Raw genomic sequence first — 16,482 nt, 5'->3', positions numbered from 1 at the left:
GAAAAATAAAAAGCCTTAATTCACAGAAGTGCCCATTAAAACACACCTCCATGTCTTTTTTTTTAGAATATTTAGTTTTGTACATTTGAAGCACAAAGTAGGAATTAAAGACTGTTGTACCACACATGCTTACCCAGGCAACCTTAATTAAAACTATGTAGAAATTTAAAATATTGGGTGCAGAGTAGTTCTTGACTCAAGCTAGGCCACACACTAAATGTTGCCATCAGAAGCTAGCTTGGACAGACCACAGATACCTAAGTTTAGAAGTGCTCTGCACAGTTCTACTAATTGGACAGAAGGCAAGTTCAGTGGGGTAATGCAGTTTGAGACTCCCACATGGTTGTGCACAGGTTGAGCTGCTGAAATCTAAATATCCTGGCACCTACCAGTTTAAGGTGTTCTGTATCAGTATAGTTAAAGTGGTACAACCTACCTCTTGTGGACAATTACCAGTGGTTTGAACAGTCATGCCCCTAAAAACAGTGGATGCAGACCAGGCCTAAGTAAATATAGCTAATGTTGAGAAATAGCTAACAAATGGTGCTACCACCATACAGGCACAAAGGCTCTCTTGTTCCGAGAGCAAGGCAAGGTAGATACTTCCTCCATTTAACCAGCTTTAAAGGGACAGCAACTTGCCTGAAAAACTCACTTCCACCTTAAAATTTCTCTAGTTTTAGCATTCAGTAGGGGTTACTTCTGTTTTACTTTCTCCATTTGACAGCACTTCAGGTATAACCACCTTTCCTGCTGAGCTCCTCATGGAGTACTTTTCCATAGGACAAGGTAAGAGACATGGCACTAGAACCTATGAAGTAACTAAGCCCAACGGTTACTTTTGGGATATTGCTCTACCAGTTACAGATCTAGCTTTTAAAAACTAAATTCCTAAAGAACCAATAGCATTTACCTGTATGTGCTAACAGTACTGCTAGCTGACAGTGACATGATTCTGTGGTCACTTGTAGTTTAGTTCTGGTTTAAGAGGCAGCATAAGCGCCTGCTCTAAGCACAGATGGCACGTCACATTTCAAGATAAAGAAAGATAATTTTAAACAGGATCGTTGTTGTTGATCACCATTTATTTTAAAGACATGAAATGCCAGCAACAGAACATACTGAATCAGCACGTCAGGCTGGACAAATACTTGATTGTAGCCATGTTTCTGTGGGTTATGGGCAGCAGCACTGAGTTACACAAGGAGACAACAATTTCCCTTCCATGTTCCTGGCAAAACTGTCAGGCAAGGCAAAGGATGGACAGCTATTGAACAAGTGGTATAAACCATGCAAGAGTAACAAATGATGTAAGAATAGGTGTGTAATAAATATTTGGTTGAAGTTAGAGGAGAAAGAGGGAGGCTCAGTTTAGTTAATGAAAAAAATTATCCTTAGGTAAAAGCTATTTAAGTGTCCTACTACCACTGAGTGAGCAGCAGTACAGTCCAGCAATGATTTTTTGTAAGTGTTTGGTACATAGATCAGTTTCAAATAGATTAATTTCCCACTTCATGTGAGGAGAAAGGGCTTGAACAAATTGTCTCCAATGCTAAAGCTCCCAGGATAAAGAAATGATCAGTGATCAACATTTATTTCACACCTAGGCAGGAACCACTAACACTGTAGACTAGTGTTCAGCTTCATCTTCAACTACTTCAACTCTGCGAGGTCCATAAAGTAGAACATAAGCTATATGCCAGTCTCCACCCCCAGATAACCTCAAAATATCTTCAGGTGTAACAATGCTGACTTTGTCATCATCAAACTTAATCCATTCATCTACAAAAAACAAAGATAAAATAAACATGTAAATATAAGAATTATGTCTAGTATCCTTTAGGAGGAAAGTTTAAACAGAGCCTCAGTATTGACAACACTTTGTTTAAATGAAAAACTTAACTGCACTGGTTAACTTGTACAGTTAGTTAATTGCATTGAAAAGGATATTACCTTGTTTCCTTTTTACCCAAGATACATAATGACCAGAGGAACTAGATCTTCCCTGATGTGTTAGCACTGCCTGTAGGTCGTAAAACCCACAGTTATTGGAGCCAATATCTGGAAAAAAAAAGTTGCACCATACTGATTACACAGAGCCCAATGAGTAACATCAATCTGCACGCAGTTTAAGCTTGCCTTGCTAGAATCGCCTTTAGACTGCAATATTTACGGCTAAGGATACAAATGTCACAGAGTTGATAGATTCTGTGACTTTCCAGGACCTTTGTGACTTCTGGGGCAGGGCTGGCGGACCAGCTGCAAGCCCCTGCCAGCACTCAGGGACAGGTTGTGGGCTTCTGTGAATTTCTGTTTATTGCCTTCCACCTGTCCTTGACTTTTACTAAAAAAAATTTAACCTTACTTATTGCAGATAGTTCTATTTAAATGGAAAAATGTATTGTTTTAAGCAACCCAGGTCAGCTTTTTCCTTGTACCAAGAGTTAGATTGTACTGGCCTGGCATTGGTTGTCAAATGTATCAAAACCCAAATGCAGAGTAAAGTACAGCTCTCTACTGCAGGTTACAGAATGGTTCTACAGTCAATGTGAAATAGAACATTTCAGGTAAATAAAGAACAGCTGTTTTTGCAGATTTAATAACTGACATCATTCATGCTGTTCAACTTGAAAGGAACCCCAATGACATCACTACCATTCACATGTAGTAATTTATCACCACATTAAATGCATCACTTAAGTCAACTATTTACTAGGGTTATTGCTTTTAGAAAAGGGGAAATAATTTTGTAATCTGAATTAGGATAGAAGAAATCCTGCTGAGTCCAGTGAGCTACCTTTGAGAGCATGCTGAACTTAAAAGCAGATCTCATTTTACCTGCCAACATTAGTTTTGGAAACAATTCTCTTTTCACATGGTAACTTAGCCCTGGTCTACACTGGGGGGAGGGGAGGAGAGAGAGGGAGAATCTAAGTTACGCAGCTTCAGCTACGTGAACAACGTAGCTGAAGTCGACGTACTTAGATCAACTCACTGTGGTGAGTCGACTGCTGCCTGAGCCTCTCGCAGCGCTGGAGTACAGGAGTCAACAGGAGAGCGCTCAGGTCGATTTACTGCACCTAGGCTAGACACGACAAATCAATCCCCGCTGGATCGACCACTGCCCACTGATCCAGCAGGTAGTGAAGACATACCCTTAATATGCTTATTTTGAAGTTCCTGCACCTATTCTTATTGTGAAATTGGAGAGAAAATGGACAAATATTTTCTTATTGCATGGTTATTTACTGAAAGTATGTAGATGACATGTGCCATCGCTCATTGTGTGTGAAGACAGCTTAAAAATCAGCAGCTCAGTACTGAGCTGCTATCTCCCTATGTGGTGATTTCTTAGAATCAAATGAAAGCACTGGTACAATGCCTAGGTTTTTTTTGTTTTGTTTTTTTTAAATGGAGCTTAAACAACACTCATTGAGGTTTTACTTTTCAATCTACATCTTAAATACATCTGAAGAGGGGAGAGGTTTTCCTTTGCAGTCTCTATCATTGTAAACACAGAAGTGTGGAAAAACCTGGATGAACACAGATGGATAGCAGCATCTCAAATGGGAGAAGACAAGCAACTGAACTGGATGAGAGCTCACACCACCCATCTCTTTTGTCCTTCAGCAGTTCTGCACTATGGTCCCTATGGAAGCAATCAGCACTCATCTGTTCAATGGAACATCATTTGAATGCTCTACCGCCAATATACCCACTCCCTGGCTGCCCCGGTCCACTCAGTGTCAAACCACCACCACAATAGAGTGGGAGTTGAACTCGCAATGCTACCTGCTGCCTAAGTGGACTTTTCATTACTTGCATCCCAAGCCTGGATTCTACAAGAGAAATGAGTCAAGTCTACTAGTTCAAAACATGGTAATTACAAAATAAGTATTGCCATTTAAATTAAGTTCTGACTTTGGACTTCAACTTTTAACTCCCAGCCAGGAGACTTGGAAAACAACTGTATACCACAATGCAACTGCCTCTCAGTGCACAGCATATAACCTGCTTGTCCTGTGAATAAATATAGGGCTCCTGTGATGAAGTGTCTTAAACAGATAGCAAACATGCCTTGACTTGCCATTAATCTCTCCATTCCATTACACTGCACCAGGGTTTCTGATAACTTTATTTTTCATGACTTTGAAAATGAATTATCTGATGGGGAGATTTTCCCCCATATACAAGATAATTTTGCCCTTGCTTAATTAGGATACAAGTTTTAAAGTGACATTAAACCTCTCAAAATTCACTTACCATCAGGAAAGGAAAATGCTTCATATTTAACTTCTTTCTGTGCACCATCACCTTTACTAGACTGGAAAACAATTTTTTTATTATGAATTTTAAAATGCTTTACTATACTGTATCAAAATGTATGGCCTACATCTTTCAAGAGAGATTGTTTGCCTTGATTTTTTTGGTTGCTTGACATGAAACACCTTAACAGAACCTGATTTCCAAAATATGCTCAACACTCACATTCTGAAAATGACACCAGTAAGATCTCGAGGTGGGCACTCAAAAATCACCCAACAGGGATAATATAAGCAGCAGAAAATGTGAAAATGGACTGGAGTGCCAACAAGATTCTGCAATAGAAAGTTTTCACCTCTTGCTAGGGTCACTCTGAAAGCAGGGGAGAGGCTAGAAAGGAAAATAAAAAGATGGGAGGCAAACTAAATGCAAATCAATTCTGTTCACAATAAACCCTTCTTCTCCCCCATCTAAAGGGGAAAAAAATCATCCTCCTCCAAAGACTGAAATGAACGCTGATGGGGCATGGGATATGAACAGTCCAGCTTTAGCAACAGCTATACAATGGCATAGCTTAATGTACAACTTAACATCTTTTTTAAAGAACCTAAATCAGTGTACCATACAGGATACAACAAAATTGTTTATAGAAATATCCTGTGCTGTAACAAAATCAAAGCACATAAATAAATAACTAGAAGTTTTAAAAACATACTATTGAGCCAATAAGACCACATCTACTCCCGCTCTTCAATTCAATACCAATCACAGCCACTTGGCACCCCTTTAGGATATAGAGCTGAGAGAGCAGCTTCATTCTATTGAGATTTAAATGGTCTGCCAGTAAGCAGCAGTATTTGGGCATGTCACCGTTTACATATTTATAGAAAGCACTTGTGCATAGCAAAAAGTACTTTGTTCTATATGAATGGTCTCCATCCGCCAAAAAAAGATCAACTGCACCATATTTTTGGAACAGTCAGTCTACTGAAATTAAAGCACAAACATATTTGTCTGGTAAGAGTGATTTAACTTACAATTCTTAGAAGTTGATTTTTCAGGGAATTGCAACAAACAAGTTGCTCCCATGTAAGAGCTAGCATCAGCACTTTTTTCCATTCAAACAACTATGCTGACAGCTTTGCTACACTTAGACAATATTGTACATGTATGTATGGGAGACATTTTGCTCAGTTTTTCAATAGGTAATGAGAAAAATGTGTAATATTTAAGGGATTTGTTTTTCTGGCCTATCCTTGGATGAAACTTTTACGTTGTGTGAGATGAATTTTTTAATCAGATTAGGCATGTATTTTTTTTTTTTCCAAATACTGTTGAATATTCCAATTTTGAGTTTTGAAACACATTTACTCCAGGCTCTTGAAACAAAGCTGAAGTTCTGTAATCTGATCATTATTCCTGGGCACAGCCTTGTTTATATGCAAGTCCTTTTAAGTTAAAGTTGGTATGACTGACATTAAAGCACATTGGTATAACCAGGTCAACATTCTCTTACATAATAAGCAGCTTTCACAGCCCACAAAACTGCAGTTTAAATTGCTTGAATATATCACTTTAATTTATTCAGTAAACCTAAAGCGTCTACTATTCATCTCACCAATTACAATTGTGCGTAGAAGCTAAGATGGAGACTTTTCCGTGAACAGTTTGTGGAATTAACCTATCAAATCCAAGAATTTTTTTTTTTTTAAGTCATGAAAAAAATTCAAACTATGGCCCATTATGTCAGCATGCAGGTTTGTAAATTACCACTTGATACTATTTTATTAGTTTTAAGACATGCTGTCCCACTTTCGTTGATTATATGAAACCAAAACATTAATTCAGGATACTACATAAATCAAAATGGCTAAAAAATATTCATGTAACCTACATTCTTTGGCTGCTGATTTATTTTTTTGTCTTCTAGATCCTTGAATTTTGACCGAAATGAAACCATCTTTTCTTGAAGTTCTGATGTACATAACTCGTACACATCCAACATAAGAGGAAATTTGACATCCTAGGAACAAGTTACAAAGAGAGTCAGGCTATTAGCTCAATTTAGAACTCCGTATTAAAGTGTTTTTTCACAGAAAGCCAATCCCCTCTGATCATTTAAATGCACTTAGCCATATTTTTGACACAGCCTTTTCTTGATTTATTCAAAAAGTATAAGATAATTTAAGATGTCCACATAATAGATGTTACAGAAATGCACACAACTGTCCGATTAGCTCTCTGCTGAAAAACTGACTACAAATATTTGTGTATGTCTACATATGGGGTAGCATTGATGTGTGTTTCTGTAACAGGCCAATGCAGTGTAAGCTGCAACAAGCTAAAAACAGTTAATACAAACATTTACATGTTAACAGTCCTTTCGCTATAGACACACTGAATAATGGACATCTCAGTGGGATTGAGTTATTTATATCTGAGCCTACAGTTTAGATTGCCTAATCACTTACTGATACTAATTTATAATTTAGTTTTAAATACAATTAATGAATGCTTTCTCAAAGTGTTCATACCTAGCACAGTTCTTTATTTTACTCTTTTACAGTACTACTTGCTGTCATAAGAACGGCCATACTAGGTCAGACGAAAGGTCCATCTAGTCCAGTATCCTGTTTTCTGACAGTGGCCAATGCCAGGTGCCCCAGAGGGAATGAACAGAACAGGCAATCAAGTGATCCATCCCTGCCGCCCATTCCCAGCGAACAGAGGCTAGGGACACCATCCCTGCCCATCCTGGCTAATAGCTATTGATGGACCTATCCTCCATGAATTTATCTAGTTCTTTTTTGAAACCTGTTATAGTCTTGACAGATGTTGTGAAGGCCAAGGAGTTCCAGAAGCTGACTGTCCATTCTGTGAAAAAATACTTGCTTTTGTTTGCTTTAAACCTGCTGCCTATTAATTTCATTTGGTGACCCCTAGTTCTTGTGTCATTTCACCTTTGTAGGAATAGATATTTCTCTGCCAAGATCAATCCATTTTTGAGTGTGAATAGTATGAAAACCATACTCTTCAACCTCTATTCAGCTGCACGGCTGAAAGAACAGGCCATGCTCCCTGAGCTGCATGATGCCTGTCAGCTAATGGGCCTGCTCCACAAAAGGGAGAGCTTTCATTGAGTATTCCTGGAAACCTGTTGCAGGCATCTGATTTGCTGACAGGGACACGAGGCAGTGAAGAGCCAATCCAGGCAGAAAAGGGCCTCTTTTATTCCATCCACTACCACATAATTGGCCCCTGTCATTCTCAGTGCTGTCATGTTTGAAACTCAGTTTCTATCATAATTCCATTTTCACTAAATCTTAGCTTTCCTTTGGGACTGAAACTTTCCATTCTGTCTCTCATATCCATGTTTTTATTTTCATTATTTTAATTTGGCAAATGCTGAATCTCCCATATGAACCTTCCAGAAGGGAGACAGATATTTGTACAAACAGCTGAATTTCTGAATTAAACACTGCATGTGACGATGTTTATCAGAAATTGTCACTTTGTTGGTTTTAAATACAGGCAAATAAAATTAAAGTTATGAGGAGTTAAGAACTGGCTTTTGGCATGCTAACTACATTATTTCTACTACGTTTTCAGTTGCATAGTCACTAATGGCATCTAATTGTATTAGACACCACATGCATGGCTATTTTTCAGTTGCTGAGCATAAAAATGTGTACTTGCAGTCTAAACTAAAAAAATGATAGAAACTTAAAACTAGGCATAGAACTTGTCCTGAATTCTTGGATGAATTATTTTGTAAATCTGTGTGTGTTAAATTTTTCTAATTGAAATCTAATTGACTTATGCCCACTATAAAATTTTTGCTGTTTAACTGTGTATTCAAAAGTGGCCCAATGCAGCAGCATTCATCACTATTGTGCAATTTTGTAGTGGCATAGCTAGAGGACAAAAACATGCATAACCACCACAAGTAAACACACCTACAGCCTAGCTACATATATGCTGTGCAAACAAAAAAATCCATGGATACACCCCACTAACAAGCTACATATAAATTGGCACATCTGTGCTCTATAGCTATGCACACCTTCACATCTTCCCTCATTGCAGCAATCTCTCTGCTCACCCCTAAATTGTCTCACTATCCAAAACAGAGTACTAAATATAGGATCTGTTACATGCAAGCATTCAGATCTTTTCCCACCTCTCACAAAACCAGCCTTTACTTCATGATGGAAGGAAGCAAGACTTTTCTTGTGCTGCTTTTCAGCAGGTTTCAGGAAAGGGAGAGTGGGCTGGCTTAGGACTTGTCAAAGCAGTAGAGGATTATAGGTCCCTCCAAATAAGTAAAGCCCCAACAGGGTTCTTATACCTAAAGCTGCCTCTGCCCTCCTGCTCTAATTTCACACACATCCTTCTTCCATTCTATGTGCACACATTTTCTTGGAGGCCCAGTCATATCATAATGGGCCACGCAAGCCTTTATTTTATATATTTTCCACTTTCTTTTTCATTCCTTTTCCTAAAAGCAGGTGGAGAGGCAGGTTCTTCCCTGTCTGACAGTCAGGAAGTAATCTAAGCATCCCTGCTGCCTGAACACTACAAATGAAGCAGTCAGTCAAAGATAAGAGGCCCACTAAGTTTGGAAGTTCTCCCCTCAGAGTGTTGATTGGGGAGTAAGCTGAAAGCAAGAGCCCTCACCCCAGACAGGATAGTCACAAAATGGCAAATGTGACATCCTCCTCTGAACTAATGGCGAAAGACAGGGTAAAAAATGCTTAATAGCATCAGGGCAATTTAACTTCAGTCCCATGCAGAAAAAACAACATTTAATTTGACAATGTAGTTTCTCTGACAGTTTCAATATATTTCTTTATTCAAAAATACTGTATGCTTTTGGAATTATGTTCTGTCTATATAAGGAGTAATTTGAGAGCAAACACACTTCAACAGAATAGTATCTGCAAGTGTTAACGAACTAGAATAAAATTCTGATCTCCAAGTGTATAAAAACTCTAAACTTCAATATAATGTTGATGAAGATTGCTACTGACCTTAAGAACTTTGGCATTCACTGATTCCTTCTCTTTGTAAAAAAATCGAACCATCTGAATAGTCAGGTAGGCAGGCAAACGACTAATCTTGGACTAAATAAGAAAATATTTAGAGGAATCCATTATACTTCAGATTTTCACAGAGAATTTAGACATTTAGCATTTTTGTCTTAGATTGTAGGCTTTTCTTGGAGGCACTTGGGTCTTCCTATGTCTTTGTGCAACACCTAGCACAAAAGTGCTACATCTTGATTGGAGCCTCTGGATTAAATAAAGTAATAAATTGCTCAGATTTTTACACTTCTTGGTTCTGGAAATCTGCAAAGGTTCAACACATTCTGTTCCAACAGCAACTTAGTGTTTTGAGCCAAAAAATTCTTGTCAACATGATGAAGTTAGTAAGATTACAAGAATAGTGATGACTGATTACTACTCACAGATTTGATGTACAGAGCATTTCTTTGCAATGTTGGAGAAAGTTTTGTGATTTCCTCTTGAAGACGCTGTGAAAGAAATTAGTGATAATATTAGCACTGAACTAATAATGCACACCTATACAACATAAAAACCAAAGCAGTTGTATGGAACATATACAATCTTAACCCTAGTCCTTATTCCACCAAGCGTACTCTTATACCTGGTTGCTACAGTTTGAAATTTTAGAAGAGCTCAGAATATGAGAATGCTCTGCACAAGGACCATGTTTTTCTTCAGTGCCATAAACATTTGTGATGCTTAACTTAAAGATACCATACAATTATCCCCTATCATCAAGCTTTTTTCCCCATTAGAAAATTACATGCTATAAACTAGTTGTGCAGTGAGATTTTAGATATAAGCAATTAAAATATTTACAGTATTACTATTATATCAGTGTAATTAACAAAAGAGTATAACCCTGAACTGAGTCACAGACTTATCTTAGAACACTGTTTGAATTATTTAGAAACACATTAGTAGAAAACATAAATGTAAAATCCAAACAAAACCAAGTAACATGAAAACCAAAGACTAATTAGGGGGAACTGATAAAACATTCAGATTAACTACCTGGTATCCATCTAGGTTCTTAAAGGTTTAGGAACCATGAATATTAAAAGAAATGTGATTAAGTATATCTTTGTATAAAAGTTTAACAACACTTAAAAATAAGATCAAGAAAATATATCACCAAAGCTAAGCTATTACTAATAGTAAACTACAGAATAAAGCAATATTAACTATCAATACATTAGTCTCAATATTGAACTGGGGTTAAAATCATGTAGTTAAATAATCAAATATCAAAAAAACAGTCAATACTTACACATTTTACAGAGGATTCTAAGGAGATTGCTGGTTGTTTGGTAAAATTGATTAGTTGGGATTTGTAACCAAAGTCAATTAGATTTATAACTTAGAGCTGATTAATACTGAAACCAAAACCATCTAATGTCTAGAGCACAACCTCAGAGCTAATTATAAATCTACCTTCTTAGAATTCAGTTCTTTGTAGCAGCTACTTTTCTTTCCGCCACCCCCATCAGAGTTATCATCAAGGGAGTCTGTTAATGTGTATTATAAACACAAGTTTCACCACTTTTATTTACCAGAAATTACAGATGGAAATTTCAAGCCTTTCAGGATTTTTAAACACACTTTAGTGAATAGTTTTATTTGCAAGTATTTAGAGCTCCTTCTGGTGCCTTCCTCGTGCGGGCTTTACGCATGCACACTGCCACACCCTAAAAACAAAAAAGCTAAAATAGACTGGGATGTCTCCAGACAATAAAAACAAAAGAAACAAAAAAGAAAAATATGATACTTAAGGTAATGGGTTTTTTTTTTGCAAATTCTTCAGTTCAGTCTTCTGGCTCTCAGAGCAGGAGCTGGAATTGCAGTTCAGAAGCCAGACAGCGATGTTCCGCTGGCACAGCATTTCTTGCTCATGGACCTCCTTCATGTGCAGACTAAGACTAGTAAAAGGCTAGACTGGCCTGGTTGTTGATGTCATGACTTTCTCTCCCCAAGTTTACAAGTTTGGGGAATTCTTGAAGGTCAGTCTTCCCTCAGGTGGCTTGTCCCAAAAAGAGAAGATTCTCAGCCTTACCCTTGATTTTTCTAGTTGGAGAAATTTACTTACTCTACTTCTATTTAGATGAAACCCATGTAATTTTTTAAAAATTTATAGAATCATAGAATATCAGGGTTGGAAGGGACCTCAGGAGGTCATCTAGTCCAACCCACTGCCCAATTAAATCATCCCAGCCAGGGCTTTGTCAAGCCTGACCTTAAAAACTTCTAAGGAAGGAGATTCCACCACCTCCCTAGGTTTCACCACCCTCCTAGAGAAAAAGTTTTTCCTAGTATCCAACCTAAACCTCCCCCACTGCAACTTGAGACCATTACTCCTTGTCCTGTCCTCTTCTACCACTGAGAATAGTCTAGAACCATCCTCTTTGGAGCCACCTCTCAGGTAGTTGAAAGCAGCTATCAAATCCCCCCGTCATTCTTCTCTTCTGCAGACTAAACAATCCCAGTTCCCTCAGCCTCTCCTCATAAGTCGTGTGTTCCAGACCCCTAATCATTTTTGTTGCCCTTCGCTGGACTCTCTCCAATTTATCCACATCCTTCTTGTAGTGCGGGGCCCAAAACTGGACACAGTACTCCAGATGAGGCCTCACCAATGCCGAACAGAGGGGAACGATCACGTCCCTCGATCTGCTGGCTATGCCCCTACTTATACATCCCAAAATGCCATTGGCCTTCTTGGCAACAAGGGCACACTGTTGACTCATATCCAGCTTCTCGTCCACTGTCACCCCAGGTCCTTTTCCGCAGAACTGCTGCCTAGCCATTCGGTCCCTAGTCTGTAGCGGTGCATTGGGTTCTTCCGTCCTAAGTGCAGGACCCTGCACTTATCCTTGTTGAACCTCATCAGATTTCTTTTGGCCCAATCCTCCAATTTGTCTAGGTCCCTCTGTATCCTATCCCTGCCCTCCAGTGTATCTACCACTCCTCCTAGTTTAGTATCATCCGCAAATTTGCTGAGAGTGCAATCCACACCATCCTCCAGATCATTTATGAAGATATTGAACAAAACCAGCCCCAGGACCGACCCTTGGGGCACTCCACTTGATACCGGCTGCCAACTAGACATGGAGCCATTGATCACTACCCGTTGAGCCCGACAATCTAGCCAACTTTCTACCCACCTTATAGTGCATTCATCCAGCCCATACTACTTTAACTTGCTGACAAGAATACTGTGGGAGACCGTGTCAAAAGCTTTGCTAAAGTCAAGAAACAATACATCCACTGCTTTCCCTTCATCCACAGAACCACTAATCATAGAAGGCGATTAGATTAGTCAGGCATGACCTTCCCTTGGTGAATCCATGCTGACTGTTCCTGATCACTTTCCTCTCGTGTAGGTGCTTCAGGATTGATTCCTTGAGGACCTGCTCCAGGATTTTTCCGGGGACTGAGGTGAGACTGACTTATCTAAGGTTTCTCACCCCATATACACTATTTCTCTCACAAACAACAGTGAACTCTTGTGGAAATAATTTATAAAATGTAAACAACTCTTAAAGTACTATTATTTTATACAAATACCACACGTAGTGGTAATCTAGGCCATGCATATATCATCGCATGTTAGGCTCAAATTCACAGGAAAGCCCCGCAATTTTTGCAGGAGTTTAATAACTCACTTTTAAATGTTCTTCTACTTTATGCTGCTGTAAATTTGTTTGCCTCAGAATTTATTGCTGACAGTACACTAACCGTTCTAGCAGTTGCCACTGGATGAGTGAAGTGGAAGAAAAAAATCTGATAGTTTGGCTGCTGAGGAAGCAGGGAGAGTTAACAGATACTCCTTGCTCTCCCTTCCTTCTAGGTTTCTCAGCTTAGCATTCCCCTATACCATCTGCATAGAAAGAGTTCTCAGATTTGGCATTCTGCTTGCTCTGCCCATCAGTATGCTTCTGCTCCTGCTTGGTATGACAGCTCTTTCACCAACAGCCAAACCAGCATCTTTCTGTAGGTGGTGGCAAATTCAACAATGGCTGACTTGATAAACATATCCGCAATTACGAATGGTGCTACCTACATGTTTCTCTCAGTAGTACAAAGTACTTGGCCTTATTCCTGAAAAGACATGCTCCAAGCGTTTAGGTCATTTGTTTTTTTATCTCAGTTCAAAGGAGAATATTTATCCAAACCCTATGATAGTTTGGGAGCACAATTCAGCATGCTTAAGGCTACAATTTAATCATGGGTATTTTTAGTAAAAGTCATGGACAGGTCCCGGACAAGAAACAAAAAATCACGGCCAGTGACCTCTCCGTGACTTATACCATAAATTCCCCTGACTGAATCCGGGGTGGGGGGACGCCAGGCGGCCTGCTGCTGCTGCTCCTGTCTTTGCTGGTTGGGGGTGGCGGGGAAACCCCAGGGGGCCCGCTACCACTCAGGTTGCTGCTGGGGGGAGGGGGAAAGCCCCAGGGGGCCTGCTGCCACTAGGACTGCCGACAGGGGGCACGGAGAACCCCCTGGGGGCCAGTGGCAGAGCCCCAGGGCCAGCGGCTGCCCTGGCCACTGAACCAGCCGTCTTGGCTGCTGCTCAGGCAGCCCCCAGGGCCAGCTGCCCAGGGCCACCAGAACAACACCGGTGCGGCTGACCCTGGGGCCACCCTAGCAGCTAGCTGCAGAGTCACTCCAGCAGCGGCCAGTGTTGCTGCCTCCAGGGGCAGCCCTGGGGTCAGCCACAGTAGTCACTTCAGAAGTCATGAAGGTCACAGAATCCGTGACTTCCATGACCTCTGTGACAGACACAGAGCCTTAAGCATGATCAATAGATTTACCTGAAGAGAGCTGGAATTAAGAAATCAATCTCTGGCTGCACTATGTCAGGTTCCAGCTAGTGCTCCCGTTTTTTTGGTTAATATGCAATTCATCTCCCCTTTTCCTCTTGCCATATTCTACTCAAAAAGGTCAGCTACCTTTTACAGTTGGGAAGTGAAGCTTGCTGTCAAATATTGTCTCTGATAGCCAAGGGCACTGATATAGGTAATTTAGAATGTAAATCAAACAAGACATTTAATACTACTCACCAATTTAAGTCCTGTAAAAAGATATTTGACTTCTTGATTAATAAAGCAGCTAAGTTGAAGCTGATTCTCTTTTCCTTTAGTTACTTCCTCCTCTTCTGCTTCTGTACATTTCATGCTTCATGCAATTAAGGAAAACCATCACACTCTAAGAGCTGAACTATTGCTCTATTTACACAAGTAGGATCAATGGAATACTAAATCAGTTAATACAATCTGAAACTCCTGATTAGGCAGCATTTTTATTCGTCCCTTTAAAAGGCTTAATTTTTACATAAATGTGGTTTTAATATCAGAAAGAAACTACTAAGCTTTGGAACACTGAAAAGCCCTTCTGTTAAATAAATCCCCACCCACTCTTCTCTGCTTTAACCAGTCTAATGGCTACAGTGTTAGTCAATGGAAACAGCAACAGCTCACAATACACGTTTTGTTGACACTTAGCCTTGCAAAGGCCATTTTACTGCTCTATTTAGTTTGCCAGTATCAAATCCTGGGATCAGCTTCAATATTACACTCCACGAACAGTGGCTGAGGGGAGTAGAGACAACTGCCCTAAGTTCTTCTACATCTATCTCCCAGGCTCCCCCCACTTCTTTAGACCACTGAACAGCCTTCTCTTTGAAAACTGATAGGTATTTTATCATGGTTAAGGTTAAGATTTTATCATGGATATTTTTACTGAAAGTCGCAGACAAACAAAAGTTCACAGGAGTCTGTGACTTTACTAAAAATAACTGGGGGCAAGGCTAGGGAGGGAAAAGGAATGATGGCTGGAGCCCCATTTGGAGGAGAGAGGGGAAACGACAGAACAAGTCCCACTGCCATGGGTGGGGAGGGGGCACAGCTTTGGCTTCAGCACCAGACACAGTTTGTGGGGGGGAGGGGGGGGAGAGTGGGAAGTAGAGAGCACACAGCCATGGTTCCGGCCCAGAGGCTGCAGAGCAGGGGCACATGGCCTTGGCTGCAGTCACTGGGCACAGCCCCAAGGAGGGGCACATGGCCCTGGCCCCAGCCATTATTTTGGGGGGCCGGAGGGAGAAGAGCAGTAATCATGGCTGCAACGCCAGCTGAAGCTTCAGAGGGGGCACACAGTCCCAACAGCAGCCATGGGGGGGAGGAGGGGTGTACACAGTCCCGCCTTCAGCCGCTGACAGCTGAAGGTCAGGGACATCCGGTAAAGTCACTGAATCAGTGACTGCCGTGACTAAAACGTATCCTTAATGATGGTACACATCCCTTCCATACCTTCTCCCTTTCTATCTCAACTGCCTTTCTTTCTTCCCTAATTCTATAACTAGTCTCCCCATCACTTCCTCTTCTGTAGTTTTATCCATCCCCTCCTTTCACTGTTCTTCCTATCAGGTGACCTAGTTGATAGTGAACCACTTATGTCCAGGCTTTCCTCATTTGCAGTTCCTTTCACCATGCACCTCCTAGTCTCCCTATCAGCTAATTTTTCCCTTTCCTACACCTTCATCTCTGTTCACATACCCTTCCATTACTACGTTCTCCCCATTCTCCAAGCTACACCCCAAACTTTCTGTGGACTCATTTCATCATGCCACTGACCTATGTATCTATTCTCTTAGCATACTCATTCTGTTCCTCCACCCACAGTTTATGGGCTCAGTAACTGAAATGAGGTCCATGGTATGAAAGCAGAAAAGCATGGCCCTCTTGCTCCAAAAAGATCTAACGCCTGACTCTGCATCAAGAAAGTTGTATAAGATTACTACCCTGATCTAAACAGATATTTCCCTCTCAACATCTTAGAAAAGCAAAAAATTAAAAACTGCCTCAGGTCCTTCCCCATATGTCCAGGGGAAAGAAAAAAAAAAAAATACTCCGCAGGCCCAAATATGGCATGCACTCAGTTTCATTATGGGTAGGTGATCAAGAATAGTACACTATGCCTGAAATGCCACTTCCATGGAGCATGTCAATCTTGATCCACCTCCCAAAACAAATTATTTTTCTATAAAAAACCCTACTCTTTGAAAATCGTATGATGAATCCATTTCCTAGATGGTGTGAGATTTATCTGTTATATATTTATTGCATTTGACAAAATTCCTCAGGAAAGGGATAGCAAT

The 16,482-nt window shown here is 40.2% G+C and overlaps 1 protein-coding gene across 3 annotated transcripts in view; it reads right to left on the bottom strand.

The window, feature by feature from the left end:
* Nucleotides 1-1,070: 1,070 nt before the first annotated feature.
* Nucleotides 1,071-16,482, bottom strand: part of USP14 (ubiquitin specific peptidase 14) — a 33,605-nt gene continuing 18,193 nt past the window's right edge. Inside the window, exons 10-16 of one of the 3 annotated variants that reach the window (XM_074944521.1) lie at nt 14,390-14,504; nt 9,731-9,796; nt 9,294-9,386; nt 6,158-6,286; nt 4,264-4,324; nt 1,954-2,061; nt 1,071-1,782 (exon numbers count right to left, since the gene is read on the bottom strand). In XM_074944521.1, coding sequence (XP_074800622.1) covers nt 1,631-1,782; nt 1,954-2,061; nt 4,264-4,324; nt 6,158-6,286; nt 9,294-9,386; nt 9,731-9,796; nt 14,390-14,504 — 724 coding nt within the window. In that variant the 3' untranslated portion in view covers nt 1,071-1,630. The remainder of the gene's footprint in view (nt 1,783-1,953; nt 2,062-4,263; nt 4,325-6,157; nt 6,287-9,293; nt 9,387-9,730; nt 9,797-14,389; nt 14,505-16,482) is intronic. The other 2 variants (XR_012638083.1, XM_074944522.1) reach the window with 2 other exon arrangements.

Source organism: Natator depressus, chromosome 2 (genome assembly GCF_965152275.1).
Source record: "Natator depressus isolate rNatDep1 chromosome 2, rNatDep2.hap1, whole genome shotgun sequence".
NCBI classification, from domain to species: domain Eukaryota; kingdom Metazoa; phylum Chordata; order Testudines; family Cheloniidae; genus Natator; species Natator depressus.
Note: the sequence above shows the minus strand (reverse complement) of the source record. Positions and strands in the feature narration are given on the sequence as shown.